The following is a 22,147-nucleotide window of genomic DNA, read 5'->3' on the forward strand; positions in this document are numbered from 1 at the left end:
ATGCTTCACAGTAGGTATGGTGTTCTTTGGATGCAACTCAGCATTCTTTGTCCTCCAAACACGACGAGTTGAGTTTTTACCAAAAAGTTATATTTTGGTTTCATCTGACCATATGACATTTTCCCAATCTTCTTCTGGATCATCCAAATGCTCTCTAGCAAACTTCAGACGGGCCTGGACATCTACTGGCTTGAGTCCCTGGTGGCGTAGTGTGTTACTGATGGTAGGCTTTGTTACTTTGGTCCCAGCTCTCTGCAGGTCATTCACTAGGTCCCCCCGTGTGGTTCTGGGATTTTTGCTCACCGATCTTGTGATCATTTTGACCCCATGGGGTGAGATCTTGCGTGGAGCCCCAGATCGAGGAAGATTATCAGTGGTCTTGTATGTCTTCCATTTCCTAATAATTGCTTCCTCAGTTGATTTCTTCAAACCAAGCTGCTTACCTATTGCAGATTCAGTCTTCCCAGCCTGGTGCAGGTCTACAATTTTGTTTCTGGTGTCCTTTGACAAATCAAATCAAATTTATTTATATAGCCCTTCGTACATCAGCTGATATCTCAAAGTGCTGTACAGAAACCCAGCCTAAAACCCCAAACAGCAAGCAATGCAGGTGTAGAAGCACGGTGGCTAGGAAAAACTCCCTAGACACCTTTGACAGCTCTTTGGTCTTGGCCATAGTGGAGTTTGGAGTGTGACTGTTTGAGGTTGTGGACAGGTGTCTTTTATACTGATAACAAGTTCAAACAGGTGCCATTAATTCAGGGAACGAGTGGAGGACAGAGGAGCCTCTTAAAGAACAAGTTACAGGTCTGTGAGAGCCAGAAATATTGCTTGTTTGTAGGTGACCAAATACTTATTTTCCACCATAATTTGCAAATAAATTCATTAAAAATCCTACAATGTGATTTTCTGGATTTTTTTTCTTCCTATTTTGTCTGTCATAGTTGAAGTGTACCTAAGATGAAAATTACAGGCTTCTCTCATCTTTTTAAGTGGGAGAACTTGCACAATTGGTGGCTGACTAAATACTTTTTGTCCCACTGTAAATGTAGGGCCTGCTTTTTCCAGTCTGGGACACTTTCCCATTCAGCCCTTCCTCTAGGTGGCGGCGCAGACAGAAGTAACTTTTGTTTCTGTCAGCTATAATCGATAAAGAATCTTCTCACCACCCTCTCTGCTATCTTTACACCTGCAGGCTCACCCCCTCCCAAGGTACGCTGGTTCAAGAACGGTCTGGAGATACACCCTGACCAATCAGAGCTCTCTGTGGCACAGGACGGCTCTCTTGTGATTGGTTCAGCATCTGCCAGTCACAGTGGGGACTTCACATGTGTAGCCAGCAATGATGCAGGCTCTGTGGAGCGGAAGACCCGCTTGAAAGTGCATGGTGAGATCTTATCAATTCCATCTTTATTCAAAACTGATGTGAGTTCAGATAACAATAAAATGTCTTAACAAAGGGACTTCTAGATGATGTCTGTCTCTCGTACTCCTCTAGTTCCCCCTGAGATCCAGGATGATGGACAGCCCCTGAACCTGACAGTCACCCTGAAGCAGCCACTCACTCTGGGCTGTGATGTCATTGGTATCCCCTCCCCCACAATCACCTGGACTAAAGACGGGCAGAATGTGAGTCACCTACCAGGCATTCAAATACACTTCTTAAAAACACTTTTTTTTAAACGTATAGGTTGTAAAGGTGACCATACTTCTACTGACTTCAATGACAACCATGTTATTTGTATCTAGCAACACAGTGACACCAAGTGGTCATTTAGTTTATCACAGTCCAATATTGATCTTACAGTAACAAGCACTTACAATGTATGTCTGGCTGTGTATAGGTGGTGGACTCCCCTGGAGTGTATCTACAGAATGGGAAGAGACTTCTGCGAATCTACCGGGTCCAGACAGAGCACGGTGGCCAGTTCAGCTGCATAGTTAGTAACACAGCTGGGCAGGCCCGAAGGGACTACAACATTGTTGTACAAGGTGAGCCTTCATAGTGCTTCAAATCAAGTCGGTGTCCTACCTCTCCCATTGATTTTACATTTAAAGTTTAAGCAAAGTCAGTTGTTTAAAATAATATTTTAAAGTAATACTTAAGTCATTTTTTGGGGGATATCTGTACTTGACTTTACTATGTATATTTTGACAACTTTTACTTCACTCATTCCTAAAGAAAATAATGTATTTTTTACTCCATACATTTTCCCTGATACCCAAAAGTACTCGTTACATTTTGAATGCTTAGCAGGACAGGAAAATTGTAAAATGTAAAATTCACACACTTATCAAGAGAACATCCCTGGTCATCCCTACTGTCTCTGACCTGGCGGCAGTGGCGGTTCTAGCTTGTATGGGTCCCTAGGCGAAACTCCCCCTCCCCCCCACCAACAAAGACAGAAACGATCCTGCACTAACAGTAATTTTTATTCAGTCATTTAGAAATAAATGAAGAAGTAACAAAGACAAATAGAAAAAAAAGACAAATTTGTGCTGATTTGGCACTCGAGCATCAATACATTACCCATCCCCCAACACTGTCAACCAAGAGTCAAGTCTAAACCAATTCACCTTGGTGTGCAGACTGGTTTTATATTATTCTTAACGATTTCGCTCAAACCTAAAAATACTGCAACAATATGTCTGTGAAATTATATATTCACAGTATTATGAATGAATTGTCGTTTATTTTGTTGCATTTCGGAGTGTGACTAATTTTACTAATTGCATTAGTACTGTACAAAGTTAGAGGTGTGCTACTTGATAGATTCCCCCACTCCCCCTACCTCGGGCTTTCAGTGGGGAGACCTGAGGTTAAGCTAACCCCACCTTCCTCCCCGTCTTGTACTTCTGAGTGGGAGACCTTCCCAGGCAGTAGCCTGCCTAGCTCACAAACTAGAATCAGGGCACCCACTCCGACAAGGTTAATTGACCCACAGTCCCACACGGTGACATGATATCATTGACGTGACGTGCAATTGAGCGATAGCAAACCGATCGTACAAATGTCACCATGCCGCCCCCTGCAAGATGCAGCCCGAGGCAGTTGCCCGTGTCGCCTATGTCTAAATTCGACATTGCCTGGCGGACTCACTAAAAACACATGCTTCATTTGGAAATTATGTCTGGGGGTTGGAGTGTGCCTCTGGCTAGCCGTAAATTTAAAATACAAGAAAATGGCCCCCATCCTGCGCTGGTGTCACTAATTTGAAATTATTTATACTTTTACTTTTTATTCTTAAGTATATTTTAGCAATTCCAGGTCTAAGTTTGAATTGCATCCTACCATGGCCTAACTTCTCTCTCTCTGTGTGTGTGTGTGTGTGTGTGTGTGTGTGTGTGTGTGTGTGTGTGCGTGCGTGCGTGCGTGCGTGTGTGTGTGTGTGAGTGTGTGTGTATGTGTATGTGTATGTGTGTGTGTGTGTGTGTGCGTGTGTGTGAGTCAGCCCCACCAGTGATCTCGGGGATGTCCAGGGTCCAGGATCTGTCAGTGGTGTCAGGACAGGAGGTAGATTTCCAGTGTTGGGTCAGTGGGCGCCCAGCCCCCAAAGTTGAATGGAGCCGGGATGGAGAGTGAGTCTTTCTTGACATTGACACTTGTGCATATAGCTACTACCCATCACATTAAATTGTTTATTCACACTCATATACAAATGTAGGATCGTAATTTGATTACTCTTGTGTTGCTGAGAATTTTCCTGCACGACAGGAAATACAAACTTGTAGTGTATTTTACTTTTAAAAAGGATTCTTAAGTTTGAAATTTCCACTTTGAAATTTCAGACTTGATTTGCCCAAATAAAAAATGTATCAGACCCAACAAAAATGTCCATGAATAATAATCCACATAATAATTCACATTTCCTGTTGCTGCAGGATTATTTTCCTGCTGTAGCAAAGTCGCTCAAATTAATATCCTACATTTGTACATACATCATGTGTCAGATATCACTTTTTGTGTGTGGATTAGCCTAGTCAATACACTGTCAGGCTTTGGAGTATTGAACCCTCTCCCTCCTACTCCAGGGTGCTGTCCAAGGACGGGGACCCCCATGTGGAGTTCCATGAGCAGGGCCAGGTGATGAAGGTGAAGGCAGTCAGACTGAGGGACCAGGGCTTGTACCAGTGTCTGGCCAGTAACAGCGCTGGGACACAGATGCGCCAGTTCAGACTCACTGTGCAAGGTACTTTTCCCTCTCTCATGTTTCCTTCTCAATGACCTCATACCAACAACACAAACTTTCTTCTGCATCTCAGAAATAATTGCAATGTTTATCGCTGAAGCAGATTCACCTTCTATACTACAGTATACCTTGAGAAAGTCACCTTTCTCTCTTCTCACGCTCCTCCTCTCTCCTCCTGTTTTTCCAGCTCCCCCCACCATCATGGGCCCCAGTGAGACCTCAGAGGTGTCTGTGGTGTTGGGTTTCCCCACGGTTCTGCCCTGTGATGTAGAAGGTTCCCCCATGCCCAGTATCACCTGGCTGAAGGACAACCAGCCCATCGTGTCCAGTGCCCAGCTCACCTACACCCGGGGTGGGCAGGCACTGAGGTTGGGGGCAGCACAGGGAGACAGTGCCGGTCTCTACACCTGCCGAGCCTCAAACCCAGCAGGCACCACTCTTAAACACTACTCACTCAGTGTGCTGGGTAAGGGAACCAGACAAGGAGAGGGTTGATTTTGGTGTATGTAATGAACAGTAGTCTAACATCATTACAATTCAATGTACGTAAATACCGGAGAGGTATTTGACTGCCTGTTTGATTTGATCAGTACCACCCCAGATTGAAGGGGACTCTACAACTCTGAGTTTCGGTAGCCGAGATGAGAAAGTCCGGATCAACGGCTCATTAACCCTGTCCTGTCTGGCTAAAGGCTTCCCTGAACCCAAGACCCAGTGGTTCAAAGATGGACAGGTTGGTTTGTGTTTCTGTCTAGCTACTGCATTTCACACAAGTTCACTTAACGCCATAGATGTCTATTTCTGCTCATTTTAAACATTTTTGTATTTATTTTTGCTGTTTCTAGTTGTTGACTAGGAACTCCCACACTGGTATCCGTGAGAGTGGTCACCTTCTTCACATAGACAATGCCATGCTCTCCCATGAGGGACAATACTCATGCATGGTCACCAACACTGCAGGAGAGGACAAGAGAGACTTCCACGTCACTATTCAGGGTGAGTGTCCACGTATGGAATTTAAATAGTCTGCCGTTGGCAAAATTAGATAATTCACACTATGCAACCTAATCTCACTGCACTCTTGTGAAACTAACTGAACATTTGTTCTCTCTCTCTCTCCAGTTCCTCCCATCTTCCATCGGGGGAGTAACGGTGCGGCAGCCTGGGGTCTGGGAGGAGAGGAGGAGGAGGAGGAGGAGGGAGGGGTTAGAGATGATGAGATGACAGAGAGAAGGGAGGTGGTCCTGGGGCATCCCATCAGCCTGTCCTGTGAGAGTAACGCCATCCCTCCGCCCCATCTCAGCTGGTACAGAGAGGGACGCAAGCTCTCCACCGCTGACGGAGTGGTACTGCTGCCAGGTGAGAGGGGGACCATGCCCTCTAGGTCTAGTTCTACGATATCAAACTGGTACAACAACCAGTATGGCACTACTGCAGCATCAGCTCCACTGTGATCCAATAAGATGCTCTGTTATGTTGTTGTCCTTTAGGTGGGCAGGTACTCCAGATTCCACGGGTCCAGCAGGAGGATGCTGGGAAATATACATGTCAGGCGGTGAACGAGGCAGGGGAGGACCGCATGCACTTTGACCTGGAGGTTCTGGGTAGGCACGCTTTGTTACTACTCCCTGTTATTCTGTGAACTTATTATTCAATCATGGTCCTCGTACAGTCAAAAGCCTTAATACCTAAACCTGCAAAACAGATGCGCCATTTCTGAATGTTTTTCTCTTTTGGCGTACTGTTTTTCCAGTCCCCCCAGTGATAACGGGCCAGTTGGGTGAGTTCATGGAGGAGATAGGAGCAGTGGTGAACAGTACCGTGGCTCTCCACTGTGACGTGACGGGTCACCCAGAACCAGCCATCTCCTGGCTGAGGGACGGCACACCGCTGCCCTCCGGACAACACCACAGCATCAGTGAGGATGGGAGACAACTACAGGTCAGAATCCCATATACCAAAGCACTGCACTGCTTAGTACAGTATAAGGACTTCCCTTGGAATAGAATGGCCCCCGTCCTGCACTGGTGTCACTAATTTGATTTAATTCAATATACAGCCCTCTCTTATTTCATCTGTCTCAGGGGGCAGGTCTATAATATTATGTTATTAATTATTCTGTCTTTCAGATCCTCAGTGTGCAGGTGTCAGACATGGCCAGCTACCTTTGTGTGGCTGAGAACAAGGTTGGAGCAGTGGAAAAACTATTCAGTCTGACTGTGCAAGGTGAGATGGAGCACACAAGTACAAACATCTCTTCAAATGCCACATCAAGCTGATTTCTACAATTCACACAGGAAGGACAGAGATATCCGGTGAATGTGTTTACGTGTTAGCTGAGTGTGAGCTGATGTATTCCTGTTCCTCTCCAGTTCCTCCAAGGATGGTAGCTGGCAGGGAGGAGGAGGTGAGTGTGATAAAGGGTCACATGGTGTCCATGCTGTGTGACGTCCAGGCGTACCCGCCTCCAGAGATCACATGGACCAGAGATGGACAGGTCCTCCAGTTCAGCACGGGCATCCATATCCTGCCAGGTCAGAGCTGGCTCCTCAACACACTGCCCAGAGCCCATAACACACTCCATAACTCATTGTGTACTCAATCGGCCAACCATACACAATAAACGCATAGCAATTCAATTTTATCTGTGATTTGTCTACTGTCTACTTTTATCTGTGATTTGTCTACTGTACACTGTCTTTCTGCTGTTCTCTGCTGACATCCTCTGATACCTGCCATCTAGTTTACTGTACTGTCATTCTGATGAATTCACTGAACATAAACTATGCCTTCTGAACTACATATTGTTGTCTGTACTGTAGGAGGTCAGATGCTGCAGCTGCCCCGGGCCAGACTAGAGGATGCCGGACAGTACGTGTGCACTGCCACCAACTCAGCAGGCCAGGACCAGAAGAGCATCCTGCTCAGTGTCTATGGTGAGAAACTGTGCTGCCCTCATCAGTGTCACACTTCACTTGCTACAATATCTTACTTAGCACTTAAACATTGTCTATTTTATTCCTATGGGTTTACAGTCCTGCCCACGCTAAAGCCCCGCCTTGACTCTGAGTCAGAGGTCCTGACCCCTCAGGTGGGGTCATCTGTCACTCTGCGTTGTGAAGCTCGGGGCATTCCGACACCTGAAGTCACATGGTACAGGAACGGGCTGCAGCTGGCAGCTAGGACTGGACTGAAAGTGGAGCAGCATCAGCTGGAGATCATAGGAGTGCAGGTAAACCCACTGTCATCACCTTCAGTTGGTGCTAACTGCTTTAGAAGAGTTAGCACTGATAACTAAGGGCATGAGATTAACCCTGTTTTAAGCATCAAAGTGAAACACTGTTCTGTTTCATGCTGACTATGGTTCATGGTCCATAGGTGGCTGATGGTGGAATGTACATCTGCAAGGTGTCCAATGTGGCTGGACAAGTGGACAGGACCTTCCATTTGACTGTTCATGGTGAGACTTGCCTCCCATGTAACCTCCATTAGATCTGTTTCTTACATATGGTAATACTGACATATCAGATGTCACAGTATAATGAATCTCATTGTTTCTATTCTGTTCCTCCTTAGTACCCCCTGTCCTGGATGGGCCTCTTCATGAGTCCCTCACCCAAAACCTGGGCTCCCATGTCACCTTGCTGTGTGAGCCTACAGGGGTCCCATTACCCAGTATAACATGGCTGAAGGATGGCATGCCTATTGGTAAGAAGCTGAAGTTTTATAAATGAACTTCGACAAATTCAGTTTTGACAAGATCACATTTTGACACGTGTATTAATGCATTTGAATGAATGAGACCTCCAGCTGCTGGTTTAGCCTGACCTGTGTGGTTATTTCTTTCCCAGAGAGCAGTCTGCAGTGGCAGTGGTCGGTACGAGGCAACAGGCTGGAGCTGGGTCCTCTGAACCTCTCTCACGCTGGAACCTACACCTGTGTGGCCAAGAACAGGGAGGGACAGACTCAGAAGGACTTTGCTCTCACAGTGCAAGGTAGGCTACAGATTCCCCCACAACAGTGGCAGTCGGTGACTGATGAGGGAGGATGAGGGAGGATGATTTTTTATTTTTAGAAGCATGGCTTTATTTCTATTACAGCATATTAGATGACTGTCATTCATATTACATTCACCCAGTTCAATGTAACGTCGATAGATTTAGACTACTACATGATACTCAAAGTTTCCCTATATCCATCATGAGTTTGCTATAACATAGCCTATGAATGAAAGTTTACAACGTAAGTGTACACAGGTCGAAAGAAAGATTTGAGGAAACAGTGACACATTGACAGACAGTAACACATTCAATATCGCCTTGCACACTCTTGCCTGCATCTAGCTGATCTAGGGTGTAATCATTAGTCCAATATTTGCAAACGAGAGTTCATGACATCAATGCACAACACATCAGTTGTCTGTGACTGGGCAATTGAACCTTTTCAAGCCAAACCTTCATATCATAACCGCTACACACAGCCTACATTGTTGTCAACATATTAGCAAAAGTAACGTCATAGTCAGCATAGCTAATAGAACTAACGCGTTAGTAAACTTACTATAATCATGTAGTACAGTCAGTAAGCAATTAACAGTTACGCCGGTGGGCCCCAGTGGCAATAAATTAGTAATTAACCAAAGCTTACCTTGACTTGGAAGAGTTCCAGTGTTGGATAGACATACAGTAGCCAGCTAGCTAACATAGCATGCCTCTCTATTTGAGCCGGGTGTTTGAGTAGGCTAACCTAGCTAGCTGCTGTTAGGAGTGTGTATTGGAGGTGAAGTCAGGTGCAAGAGATTAGAGTGTACTGAACAGGCACACTTTTTATTCCGGTCACACTGACAGCACAAAATAACATAAAATTTGCCCAAAACACGGAACATAGATAAAAAGTAATGCATGTAACCATATCCACAATATCAAAATACATGAAACACAAACAATCCTACACGAGACATGATGGGGAACAGAGGAATAAATACATATGAATTGATTGGGGGATGAAAACCAGGTGTGCAGGGAACAAGACAAAACAAATGGATACATGAAAAATGGAGCGGCGATGGCTAGAAAGCCAGGCGACGTCGACCGCCTAACACCGCCCGAACAGGGAGAGGAGCCGACTTCGGCGCAAGTCGTGACAGCTGCACTAGCTACCTAAGTAAATTAAAGTGAAAGTGAAATTTTGGGGGGGAAATATAGCTAGCTCTCTCTTTCACTCTCTCTCTCGCTCCTCCATTTTTTAAAAGAACTTAATTTGTTCAAAACTTTTCAACTATAGTTGTCAACTACTCACCACATTTTATGTACTGCAGTGCTAGCTAGCTGTAGCTTATGCTTTCAGTACAATATTAATTCTCTGATCCTTGATTGGGTGGACAACATGTCAGTTCATGCTGCAACTGCTCTGATAGGTTGGAGGATGTCCTCAGGAAGTTGTCATAATTACTGTCAAATCAAATCAAATCAAATTTTATTTGTCACATACACATGGTTAGCAGATGTTAATGCGAGTGTAGCGAAATGCTTGTGCTTCTAGTTCCGACAATGCAGTAATAACCAACACGTAATCTAACTAACAATTCCTAAACTACTGTCTTATACACAGTGTAAGGGGATAAAGAATATGTACATAAGGATATATGAATGAGTGATGGTACAGAGCAGCATAGGCAAGATACAGTAGATGGTATCGAGTACAGTATATACATATGAGATGAGTATGTAAACAAAGTGGCATAGTTAAAGTGGCTAGTGATACATGTATTACATAAGGATGCAGTCGATGATATAGAGTACAGTATATACGTATGCATATGAGATGAAAAATGTAGGGTAAGTAACATTATATAAGGTAGCATTGTTTAAAGTGGCTAGTGATATATTTACATCATTTCCCATCAATTCCCATTATTAAAGTGGCTGGAGTTGAGTCAGTGTCAGTGTGTTGGCAGCAGCCACTCAATGTTAGTGGTGGCTGTTTAACAGTCTGATGGCCTTGAGATAGAAGCTGTTTTTCAGTCTCTCGGTCCCAGCTTTGATGCACCTGTACTGACCTCGCCTTCTAGATGATAGCGGGGTGAACAGGCAGTGGCTCGGGTGGTTGATGTCCTTGATGATCTTTATGGCCTTCCTGTAACATCAGGTGGTGTAGGTGTCCTGGAGGGCAGGTAGTTTGCCCCCGGTGATGCGTTGTGCAGACCTCACTACCCTCTGGAGAGCCTTACGGTTGAGGGCGGAGCAGTTGCCTTACCAGGCGGTGATACAGCCTGCCAGGATGCTCTCGATTGTGCATCTGTAGAAGTTTGTGAGTGCTTTTGGTGACAAGCCGAATTTCTTCAGCCTCCTGAGGTTGAAGAGGCGTGTAAGTCTATGGAAGCGGGTGAGAACCATGATCCTCTTAGGTTTTGTATTGAAGTCAATGTACCCAGAGGAGGGCGGAAGCTAGCTGTTTTCTGGCGACACCATGGTGCTACCCTACAGAGTGCTGTTAAAGCTATATTGCAAGACATTGTGGTTTAATAAATTATTTGGTGACATGAGAATATATTTATTGTAGTTTTATCTAAAAAGGATAACTTTTTTAATGTTTTACCTCCATTGTCCCTACACATTGTAAATTAGATTACACCCAAGAGAATAACATGTTGTGAGGAGAATCAAAGACCTTTTGCATGTCAGTGTTGTGAGTCATAGAGCCTATATTTTGTTTCAGTGTCGCCCACAATCCTGGACTCTGGCCATCCATCTGACCTGAGTGCCCCAGTGGGCGATGAGCTGACTCTGGAGTGCAAAGTGAAAGGGACACCCACACCCCGCCTCAGCTGGCTGAAGAATGGAGTGACCCTGGAGGGCTCAGACACCCAAGAGATAGAGTGAGTCCCTCTCACTTACAATTGCCAGCCTAAGTACATTTGAAGTCAGAAGTTTACATACACCTTAGCCAACTACATTTCAACTCCGTTTTTCACAATTCCTGACATTTAACCATAGTAAAAATTTCCTGTCTTAGGTCAGTTAGGATGACCAGTTTATTTTAAGAATGTGAAATGTCAGAATAATAGTAGAGAGAATGATTTATTTCAGCTTTTATTTATTTCATCACATTCCCAGTGGGTCAGAAGTTTACATAGACTCAGTTAGTATTTGGTAGCATTGCCTTTACATTGCTTAACTTGGGTCAAATGTTTCGGGTACCCTTCCACAAGCTTCCCACAATAAGTTGGGTGAATTTTGTCCCATTACTCCTGACAGAGCTGGTGTAACTGAGTCAAGTTTGTAGGCCTCCTTGCTCGCACATGCTTTTTCAGTTCTGCCCACAAATTGTCCACAGGATTGAGGTCAGGGCTTTGTGATGGCCACTCCAATACCTTGACTTTGTTGTCCTTAAGCCATTTGCCACAACTTTGGAAGTATGCTTGGGGTCATTGTCCATTTGGAAGACCCATTTGCGACCAAGCTTTAACTTCCTGACTGTTGTCTTGAGATGTTGATTCAAATTATCCACATAATGTTCTGTCCTCATGATACCATCTATTTTGTGAAGTGCACCAGTCCCTCCTGCAGCAAAGCACCCCAACATGATGCTGCCACCCCCGTGCTTCACGGTTGGGATGGTGTTCATCGGCTTGCAAGTGTCCTCCTTTTTCCTCCAAACATAACGATGTGCAGTTGCAAACCGTAGTCTGGCTTTTCTATGGTGGTTTTGGAGCAGTGACTTCTTCCTTGCTTAGCAGCCTTTCAGGTTATGTCGATATAGGACTTGTGTTACTGTGGATATAGATACTTTTGTACCTGTTTCCTCCAGCATCTTCACAAGGTCCTTTGCTGTTGTTCTGGGATTGATTTGCACATTTCACACCAAAGTACGTTCATCTCTAGGAGACAGAATGCGTCTCCTTCCTGAGCGGTATGACGGCTGTGTGGTCCCATGGTGTTTATACGTGCAGACTATTTTTTGTACAGATGAATGTGGTACCTTCAGGCATTTGGAAATTTCTCCCAAGGATGAACCAGACTTGTGGAGGTCTACAATTTTTTTCCTGATGTCTTGGCTGATTTCTTTTGATTTTCCCATAATGTAAAGCAGAGAGGCACTGAGTTTGAAGGTAGGGCTTGATATACATCCACAAGTACACCTCCAATTTATTCAAATTATGTCAATTAGCCTATCAGAATCTTCTAAAGCCATGACATAATTTTCTGGAATTTTCCAAGCTGTTTAAAGGCACATTCAACTTAATGTATGTAAACTTCTGACCTTCTGATTGTGATGCAGTGAATTAGAAGTGAAATAATCTACCTGTAAACAATTGTTGGAAAAATGCACAAAGTAGATGTCCTAACTGACTTGCCGAAACTATAGTATGTTTACAAGAAATTTGTGGAGTGGTTGAAAAACGAGTTTTAATGACTCCAACCTAAGTGTATGTAAACTTCCGACTTCAACTGTATGTGTACCAGTGTTATTCTTTTAACAGGGTTCGACATACAGGGCTGCCTGCTGGCGCGGGGAAGTTTTGAAAACGCTCAGTGAAGGAAATATTGTAATAAGGCTATTTTTAAACTAGGCTATATAACTGATTAAAGACAAACAAGCAGATGAAATCCCTTAGCTGTCTGTTCCTTATGTCAATTATTTATCACTAGTGGTGATTTTATCATGTAACTCTTGGTGGGGCAAGCTCCAACAAAGTGTTTTAGATGCATAGTATCAATTATCCGGGACATGAGTCTGTTGACACCAGGAAGAGAAGCTGCTGCTTCAGCAACAGTTTACGGGATCCTAACACGTTTTAAAAAATGCGGGCTGCCTTACACCCACGGCCACCTATAATGTAGCTATAGAAACTGCTAATATGGAACCATTTATACATTATATATATATATATATATATATATATTATAAATAACAGTTAAGCTAACGCAGGCTAATGCGATTAGCATGAGGTTGTAAGTAACAAGAAAATTTCCCAGGACATAGACATATCTGATATTGGCAGAAAGCTTAAATTCTTGTTCATCTAACTGCACTGTCCAATTTACAGTAGCTATTAGAGTGAAAGAATACCATGCTATTGTTTGAGGAGAGTGCACAGTTTTGAATATGAAAAATTATTAATAAACAAATTAGGCACATTTGGGCAGTCTTGATACAAAATTTTGGACAGAAATACAATGGTTTATTGGATCAGTCTGAAATGTTGCACATACACTGCTGCCATCTAGTGGCCAGAATTATACAAATGGTACCAAAAACATTTTTTTTTTCTTTGTATTATCTTTTACCAGATCTAATATGTTATATTCTCCTACATTCCTTTCACATTTCCACACACTTCAAAGTGTTTCCTTTCAAATGGTACCAAGAATATGCATAGCCTTGCTTCAGGGTCTGAGCTACAGGCAGTTAGATTTGGGTATGTCATTTTGGACAAAAATGGGAAAAAGGACGGATCCTTAAGAGTTAAACATGATACAGTAACCCCTTAATAACTCTTCAGCATCTCAAATGGCGAGACTGACTAGTGACCACATGGACAGACTCAGTGAGTTTGTGTCGGGAGCATGATGTCAATTTAGTCAGGCAATGCCCACATTATTCTGACATATTTTAGAATGTAAAAATGCATTATGCTTAGTGGTAATGCATTATGCTTATTATGCTTAGTGGCTTAGTGGTAGGCTATTACAACAGTGAAATATAAAATGTTGGTTCTTGAAAATTACATTTAAGTGCTCAGAAAACGAATTGAAAGACCTTGAATTTGACTTGCCAATGACTGTATTAACCTTGTATAGGCTACTTGCTTAGCTTGCCAATGAAAGAGAAAAATCACCTGCTATTGAAATGATGCTACATCATTTGCTTTCCTGACAGATGTTGATATGGCTGTAGGTATCCTAGTGGTTAGCGCATTGGGCCAGTAAACGAAAGGTTGCAGACCGTATACCCAAGGCGACAAAGTGAAAAATCTGTCGATGTGACCTTGAGCAGGGTTAATCATTCTAATTTGTTTCAGGTGCTCTGTACTACTATGGCCAACCCTGTAAAACAACACATTTCACTTAACCTATGTGGTTTATGTGGTTTCTGTGTTACAGCATATCCCCTGATGGGAGTACTCTAACCCTGCTAAGGCTGAGGCCTGAGGACTCTGGGACTTACATCTGTCTGGCTGTCAGCCCTGCTGGCCAGGAGAGCAAGATCTTTACCCTCCTTGTACTGGGTCAGTTGTCTTTTATCTACGTGTTAAAGAAAATATTTCCTAACTAAATTAGTACTGAGCTTCCTAGAAACAATCTGGATTCTTGGTAATAATGATGATGCAATTCCGCACAGTGCCTCCCTCTATCTCGGGTGAGACCAGTGCCCCCAGAGAGGTGCAGACCACCCAGGACAGTGTGGTGACCCTGGAGTGCCAGGCAGCGGGTAACCCTCCACCCCAGATCAGCTGGCTCAGGAATGGACGCCCCCTGCTCCTCTCTCCACGTATCCGCCTCCTCTCCGCAGACACTGTACTCAGGTAAGATTCTATACATGGCAAATGTCTAGTTTGGTTGCTCTCTCACAAAACTGCCTTAATGAAGGAATAAACAGGATATTGTTTTTAGTAAGTATGCCTGAGTTTCAGGTGAGGTGAAAGTGAATGTGTATGCCCTCTGTGTGTGTAGGATCTCTCCAGTGCAGCTGTCAGACTCTGGGGTCTATACATGTGTGGCACGCAGTCGTGCTGGCTTCGCTGAGCTTAACTTTGATGTACAGGTCCAAGGTACTAACTTACCCACCTCCTTTTGATGAATACACCACTGAGCTGTAAGTGTTATACCTGTAATCGGATGTCTGTCTGTCTGTCTGCCTGCCTGTCTCTGTCTCAGTTCCTCCAGGTGTGGACCATGTGGAGCCTGTAAAGCCGGTCACAGTGGTGCGGGGTCCCTGGTGACACTGACCTGTGAGGCGCAGGGTGTCCCCCCTCCCTCCTTGAAATGGCTAAAGGACGGCCAGCCTCTGTCCCTGCATCGCAACCTGCTGCTTGACGGCCAGGAGACGCGGCTGCAGCTGCCTGACGTGGGGCTCTCTGACAGAGGCCTCTACAGCTGTGTGGCCAGCAACCAGGCTGGCAGCAGCACCAAGAGCTTCAACCTCACTGTGTTGGGTGAGCAGGCAGAACAAACATTCTCCATTCACCCAAACAGCACCTACGCACAGATGAAAAGTTGAAGCTCCGCTGAAGCAATAGGAATGTTGTTTAACAATGGTGTAATTTTCTATTCTTGTACAGAGCCTCCAAAGATCTCCATCAGCTCTCCAGAGGAGTTGATGGTGGCCGTGAACACTGCTCTGGAGCTGGAGTGTACTGCAGAGGGCGTCCCCTCTCCTACCCTCAGCTGGCTCAAGGATGGGCGCCCTCTACAGGGAGATAGTGAGATAGTAGAGGAGGACGGACACTTCCTCAGGATTACCAAAGTGCAAGTAAGTCACAAACGTAATGACACAGCATTTAGTTGACATTCAGACCTCACTGCTGTATAATGGTAAACACCAGATCATACCAGTGATATCTCTGTTGTTAGGTGGAGGATGCAGGTCTATACACCTGTCTGGCTAGCAGCCCAGCAGGCGAGGATGGAAGTAACCACTGGGTCCGTGTTCAAGGTGATACATGTGTTTCCTAGCCGTATATTGTCAATCCTGCCATTAGATAGCAAGGTACTTATAAATCAAATCCTGATCCTAATCATCAACGCTTGTTTCCCTGCTCTAGTTCCCCCAACTCTTCTTGGTTCTGATGATGTCAGAATGTTGTCAGTCCCAGCTAAAGGACACCTGACTCTGGAGTGCCAGGCTGACAGTGACCCTCCACCAGACATTGAGTGGTACAAGGACAACGTGAAATTACAGGTCAGACTGGACGTCATGGAAACAGGGTGGCAGGAATCACACAATATAGTACAAAACGTTATTGACTCTCTCTTTTTCTGTCTCCCTCTTTCTCCCCTGGTCCCAGCTGGGGGGTCGTATCCAGAGGCTGGCCGGGGGTCAATACCTGGAGATCCAGGACGTCAGGCCTCAGGACAGTGGCCAGTACAGCTGTGTGGTCACCAACATGGCTGGAAGCACCAACCTCTTCTTCACTGTGGAGATCCTCAGTGAGTTGATAACATGATGAGTTAGGAAGAAGATTGAGATCATGCGTTCAGTGATATGGAATAGATCTGCAGTATAAACCTCAATCAATTATAATGTGTATTTTCATGTCTCTTTCCCCCCAGTGCCACCAGTCATCAGAGAGAGCAGCTCTGTGGTCACTGCCCATATCAGTCAGGATGCAGTCTTGCCCTGTGAAGTAGAGGGGGAGGCCTCACCTACTATCCTGTGGAGGAAAGATGGCATCCCTATAAGTCCTGACGACAACAAGTAAGGGCTTCTTACATTTGTTCCACTGACTTAGCTAATAGAGGTTATTGGGATACTGTCTTTACACATAAAGCAGAATGTCATCTTCTGTATGACTGTAGATGTGTAGATTGTCAGGGGAGATGACTGATTGTGTGTGTCCTGTGTCCCAGGTACACCACACTGTCTGAAGGCTCTCTGCGTGTAAAGGCTGTTCAGCTGAGTGATGCTGGACGCTACTACTGCACCGTGTCCAACCAGGCCGGATCAGATCACCATGGGATGGACTTACGCGTGTTTGGTAAATAAATACAACTCAAAGAAAAACAGAACCACACCATAATACAGTAGATTTACCTTTTTACATTAACATTTTGGATCAGACACTCTTATTCAGGTTTTCAGCCACTGCATTACAGTCAGCACCTTACAGTCAGATTGGTTTGTATGCCATACATATGTATTTTTTTATGACTTGGGTCCCTGTAGTTGGTCCCTTGATCAACCCTGGTCCCTTCAACGTGACGGTGACCACAGGGGTGAGAGCCGTGCTGAGCTGTGAGGCCACAGGTATACCTGCACCTAAAGTCACCTGGAAGAGGAATGGGACTCCCATAGACCTCAACCAGCAGTCGGGCACGTACAGGTACGTGGAGCAGAAGGGTCTGTCCTCCTGTGAGTTATAAAACAATGGACATACATACAAAGGATTCATTTTGAATTATTGTGTGTGACTTTGTTTTGTTTCAAGGTTACTCTCCTCTGGATCTCTGGTCCTTTTCTCTCCATCCAATCAGGATGAGGGATACTTTGAATGCACAGCAGCCAATGAGGTTGGAGAGGAGCGCAGTGTCATTGAGGTTATCCTACAAGGTATTGTTGCTTTTAGGTCCTAATCCAACATTGGTGGAGAGCCATTTCATCTAAGATAAAGACTGAGATTTCTTTTCTCTTTCCCTTTAGCCCCCCCCACCATTGAAGATGACATCACAACAGTCATTGCTATCAAAATGGCCCCTGTGGTGCTGCCATGCCATGCCCAGGGCCGCCCAGAGCCCAGTGTCAGCTGGACCAAGAGTGGAGCCAAGCTGGGCTCCCGAGGGGGGAGTTATCGGGTCCTGCCCACAGGTAGGTCCAACTGCTGCTCAGTGTAACATGGTACTATGGCCATCAGTGATTCTGTCATGTTAGTACTTTCGTCTTCATTGTTGTGGTACTGTACTGTTTGGATCCAGGGGTGCTGGAGATTACAGCTGCTACCCCCAGTCATGCAGGGAGGTACACCTGCTCTGCCCGGAACCCTGCAGGGGTGGCCCACAAACACATCACTCTCACAGTGCAAGGTGGGTCCTCGGGTGGATTGTTGTTAAGGTTATACAGTAATGGTTAATGTTTTTGCTTTGTAACACTCTGTCTTAATTTTACCATTTAACAATGGTTAGTCTGTATATGATAAACCACGACAATGGATTTGCCTTCTCCCACTCAGAGCCCCCTGAGATCAGGCCCATGACAGAGGAAGTACAAGTAGTGTTGCATCATGGGACGGTTCTGCCCTGCGAGGTGAAAGGTTTCCCTCGACCCTCCATCACCTGGCAACGAGAGGGTGTTCCCATATTAACTGGTGAGAATGTCCTCTTTTAAACACTTGATCAGAAATCAAGCCATTATATAACACATTGGTCAGTTATACTCTGCTGCTTCCGAATAGTGATGTGTTCTTTCTATGGCTCTACAGGTCACAGACTGGCTCTCCTATCAAATGGAGCTCTGAAGTTCTCTCGGGTCACACTGGGTGATGCGGGCACTTACCAGTGCCTGGCACAGAATGAAGCTGGCACAGCAATGGGAAGGACACGGCTCGTGCTGCAAGGTAACACACTACACCTCGACAGAGCATAGACATTATGTCTGAAAAGTATGGAGGCACTTGTTGGTAATTAGTTGAATGCTTGTGGGCCTCAGAGAAATGTAAATAATGCATATCTCAATAGTGAAAGGTTCAACTATGTGTGATGGTGTTGCTCCAGTTCCCCCAGTACTGAGTGTTCCTCGTGTGGAGTACACGGCCCTGCTGGGCCAGCCAGTGAGCCTGGAGTGTGTGGCAGATGGGCAACCCCAGCCGGAGGTGTCCTGGCACAGGGAACGCAGGCCCGTCACAGAGGGGGCACACATACAGCTCTTTGCCAACGGCACCCTGAGGATCGCGGCCTCACAACGTAGTGATGCTGGCCTGTACACCTGCTCTGCAAAAAACCTCGTTGGCAGGGCCAGCCATGACATGAGGCTTGTCATAATGAGTGAGTGGATAGGAACTGACATTAACCGTAATTGAACCTGACATTAGGATTAACAGTGAATGGCATAACTGATTTGCCAGTAATAAACAAAGTCTTTCTCTCTCTTCTAGTCCCGCCTATGATTCCTGCTGGTCAGCCAGAGCTGTCTGTTGTCCAGGGCTTCCAGGCCTTGTTGCCGTGTGCGGCTCAGGGTTTGCCAGAGCCCAGGGTGTCATGGGAGAAGGACGATAACACCGTGCCCAACCTGCCTGGCAAATTTACTGTTCTGCGATCAGGAGAGCTGATCATTGAGAGGGCAGAGGTCAGAGACGTTTCTACTTTACAGTGTATAATCAAGGTGATTTAGGTGAAGATTCTGATCAACTTTTTGTCCCTTGTAGCCAGGTGATGGTGGTGTGTTCACCTGTGTGGCCACCAACACAGCAGGCACAGCGAGACAGGACACCCGCCTATCCGTCAACATGAGGCCCGCCTTCAAGGAGTTACCTGGTGACGTGACCCTGAACAAAGGCCAAAGCCTAAGCTTATCTTGCCATGGCCAGGGCACCCCTACCCCTGTCATCTCCTGGACCGCTAACAACAGCCCCTATCCAGGTACTCCACTGGCTACATATTCTGTTATGATTGATTTATATTGATATAATGATCTTGATTGCTGCAATAGCCTCTCTCTCTAGATCTATCTATCTATCTCTCTTTAACTCTATCTATCTCAGGTTCCAGTGTGGATGAGGCAGGCAGAAGCTCCTTGGTCATAGAGAATGTGACCATGAGTGATGCGGGAACCTATGTGTGCCTAGCAGAGAACAGTGTGGGCACCATTAGAGCACTCTCATTTGTCCGCATTAGAGGTGAGCACTTTAAAGACATGACCAGAGTTTAGACTGTTTATATTTGTATTGTTCTATTTGTTGATAGGGGGACACTGTATGTAAGGGGTGTATCATGTATCCTTAGAACCTCCAGTTCTGAAGGGAGAGGCCCACATCTCTCAGACTGTGGCCCAGGGTGGCACAGCCATGCTGGACTGTCCTGTCCAGGGTAACCCTAGTCCTGTCCTCCGCTGGCTCCGAGACGGCAGACCCCTTCTCCGCTCGCTTCGCCTGCAACCCCTCCATAATGGCTCCCTGGCCATCTACAGCGTCACGGTAACACATCACGTGTCCCATCTGTCTACCTCAGAAATATTTTTATCCAGTGTTCTTTGAATTTGAGAGTTCATATCTTGAGTTAAAAAATGTCTGTACAAACAAAAAGAGAGTAGGCTTACACAAGAAATGATGGACAATTTTAAAGTCAGCTTAAGAGTGAAAGGATGGACCACTGACTGCAGTCAATCTGCACTCCATCTGCAATCCTGGGTCATTGAACATTGTGTGACCTACAGTAACTGCAGTGTCCGAGTCTGGCCGTAATCCGATTGGCGTGAGTTCAGTCAGGGGCTAACAGTATTAGCTAGAGAGGAAAGGAGGGAGCTCAGATATGGATGTTCCCAGGCTCTCTCCCTGTTCTGCAGGCTGTAACGTTGTTAACTGTGTTACCTCTATAGCTAATGCTGGAATAGTACACCCTGCAGCTGACACTTTCTCAAAGACAAATAGTTCTTCTCACAGAGAGCTCTGTGATACTCTGTTGTCATACTGAGTTATTGCCGAAAGAGCTAATGGAAAAACCATAAACTTTCCTTTTTAGAAAATGTCAGCTTTTAAATGCGTCAATGAGGGATAGAAGTTCCATAAAAAAAAAGTGAAATATGCATCAGTCTTTTTCAACAGAAAAAAATGAAAACAGTCTGTGGAACTCAATGTCTATTGTAGAGTTGACTGACGCACTCAAAGAAACTCAAACGGGACTTCTTAGGACGGCAAGACTTTATTCAGCAGAATTCAACAGTACACCATACTTCAGCATATGGAAACATACTTCTGACCCGTCAGTAAGCTAACACACCCTTTTAGAAACTTTGAAACAGGGCAGGACCTAAAAGACTCATCCCTTGGTCGTCATACCAGATTGTTACTTCACTGAAGGATATAATGCTGACAGGTTATGATGATCAGTTTGGAAGTCAAGATCACCTATTTTCTATTATCTTAGACGTACACAAAGTTGATACAGAGGATTAAACAAAGATGTTTTAAGACATCATCAGCTTGATTTATAAATGTCGTGGTTAATAATTGGCCAATTAATGCAGGTTATTGTTAGTGTATGAATATGACAAGTACAGCTTCTAGTAAAGCCTATACACTCACATATTCACAATCTTCACACACACTACACACTCACATTTAGCTGAACCACTGGGGTAATGTCACTACATATCAATCCTCATATTTCAGAGGAACTATAATAAGGTGCTTGGGTTAAATGTGTTTATGCCATAACATCTATCTGTCGCCATCGGTGTCAGAGAGGAGATGCAGGGGAGTACCAATGTTTGGCTGAGAGTGAGGCTGGAGCCGCGGAGAGAACTGTCTCTCTCAAAATACAGAGTAAGTGATGTGTGGACCATAAACACAGTCACACCAACATCCAAATACTGTTGTGAAAATATGAAAAAGGAGTATTCTTAAAATTACACACATTTTTTATTTCATTCTCTAAATGTATTTTTTACTCTCTCTCTCTCTCTCTCTCTCTCTCTCTTGCCACAGTTAAGGGAGGTTACTCTAATTGGGAGAAGTGGGGCCCATGCAGCATCACCTGTGGACGAGGGGTTCAGGAGCGAATCAGGTTATGCAACAATCCAGAGCCAGTCAATGGGGGGCGATCATGCGACGGTCCCAGTATGGACTCCAGAAGATGTCAGACTGGACTCTGTCCAGGTACGGCTGAACTGATCTCCTGTCACTCCAAACAGATGCAGCTGAATTTAACAATGGAATTATATAATGTAAATAAAAAGATTAGTACTATATCCCCCCCCCTCTCTCTCTCTCTCTCTCTCTCTCTCTCTCTGTGTCTCTCTCTCTCTCTCTCTCTCTCTCTCTCTCTGCTGTGTCTCTCTCTCTCCCTCTCTCCCCCCTCCATCTTTCTCTATGTTTGGTGACTGAAGGGGAGGCCCCTCGTAAGGCCAGGGGCAGCCTGATAGGGATGGTGAATGATAGGGAGTTTGGGGTGTCTTTCCTGGAGGTTAACATCACAGAGGACCGAGAGGAGGGAACCAGCACCCTGCAGGCCCACCTGGACAACATCCCCCCTAGTGTGGGTGAGTATTGGAGTGGGAGAGGATTCTGTTTAGAAATACCAATCAAG

The 22,147-nt window shown here is 45.1% G+C and overlaps 1 protein-coding gene across 1 annotated transcript in view; it reads left to right on the forward strand.

The window, feature by feature from the left end:
* Window positions 1-22,147, forward strand: part of hmcn2 (hemicentin 2) — a 63,628-nt gene that overhangs the window by 26,552 nt on the left and 14,929 nt on the right. Inside the window, 44 exon segments of the mRNA XM_064967104.1 lie at window positions 1,196-1,387; window positions 1,499-1,629; window positions 1,845-1,992; window positions 3,453-3,579; window positions 4,033-4,190; window positions 4,378-4,656; window positions 4,781-4,923; window positions 5,036-5,186; window positions 5,313-5,549; window positions 5,681-5,794; window positions 5,944-6,131; window positions 6,320-6,416; window positions 6,563-6,724; window positions 7,013-7,126; window positions 7,226-7,422; window positions 7,569-7,650; window positions 7,767-7,898; window positions 8,042-8,185; window positions 10,908-11,067; window positions 14,297-14,421; window positions 14,535-14,718; window positions 14,867-14,964; window positions 15,071-15,118; window positions 15,121-15,348; window positions 15,475-15,665; window positions 15,767-15,848; window positions 15,958-16,094; window positions 16,201-16,342; window positions 16,466-16,610; window positions 16,763-16,890; window positions 17,079-17,235; window positions 17,341-17,462; window positions 17,553-17,717; window positions 17,825-17,932; window positions 18,079-18,213; window positions 18,328-18,462; window positions 18,620-18,889; window positions 19,000-19,190; window positions 19,270-19,483; window positions 19,606-19,740; window positions 19,847-20,037; window positions 21,303-21,384; window positions 21,547-21,717; window positions 21,948-22,100. Of these exon segments, the coding sequence (XP_064823176.1) occupies window positions 1,196-1,387; window positions 1,499-1,629; window positions 1,845-1,992; window positions 3,453-3,579; window positions 4,033-4,190; window positions 4,378-4,656; window positions 4,781-4,923; window positions 5,036-5,186; window positions 5,313-5,549; window positions 5,681-5,794; window positions 5,944-6,131; window positions 6,320-6,416; window positions 6,563-6,724; window positions 7,013-7,126; window positions 7,226-7,422; window positions 7,569-7,650; window positions 7,767-7,898; window positions 8,042-8,185; window positions 10,908-11,067; window positions 14,297-14,421; window positions 14,535-14,718; window positions 14,867-14,964; window positions 15,071-15,118; window positions 15,121-15,348; window positions 15,475-15,665; window positions 15,767-15,848; window positions 15,958-16,094; window positions 16,201-16,342; window positions 16,466-16,610; window positions 16,763-16,890; window positions 17,079-17,235; window positions 17,341-17,462; window positions 17,553-17,717; window positions 17,825-17,932; window positions 18,079-18,213; window positions 18,328-18,462; window positions 18,620-18,889; window positions 19,000-19,190; window positions 19,270-19,483; window positions 19,606-19,740; window positions 19,847-20,037; window positions 21,303-21,384; window positions 21,547-21,717; window positions 21,948-22,100 (6,693 nt within the window).

Source organism: Oncorhynchus masou, chromosome 1 (genome assembly GCF_036934945.1).
Source record: "Oncorhynchus masou masou isolate Uvic2021 chromosome 1, UVic_Omas_1.1, whole genome shotgun sequence".
Lineage (NCBI taxonomy): Eukaryota > Metazoa > Chordata > Actinopteri > Salmoniformes > Salmonidae > Oncorhynchus > Oncorhynchus masou.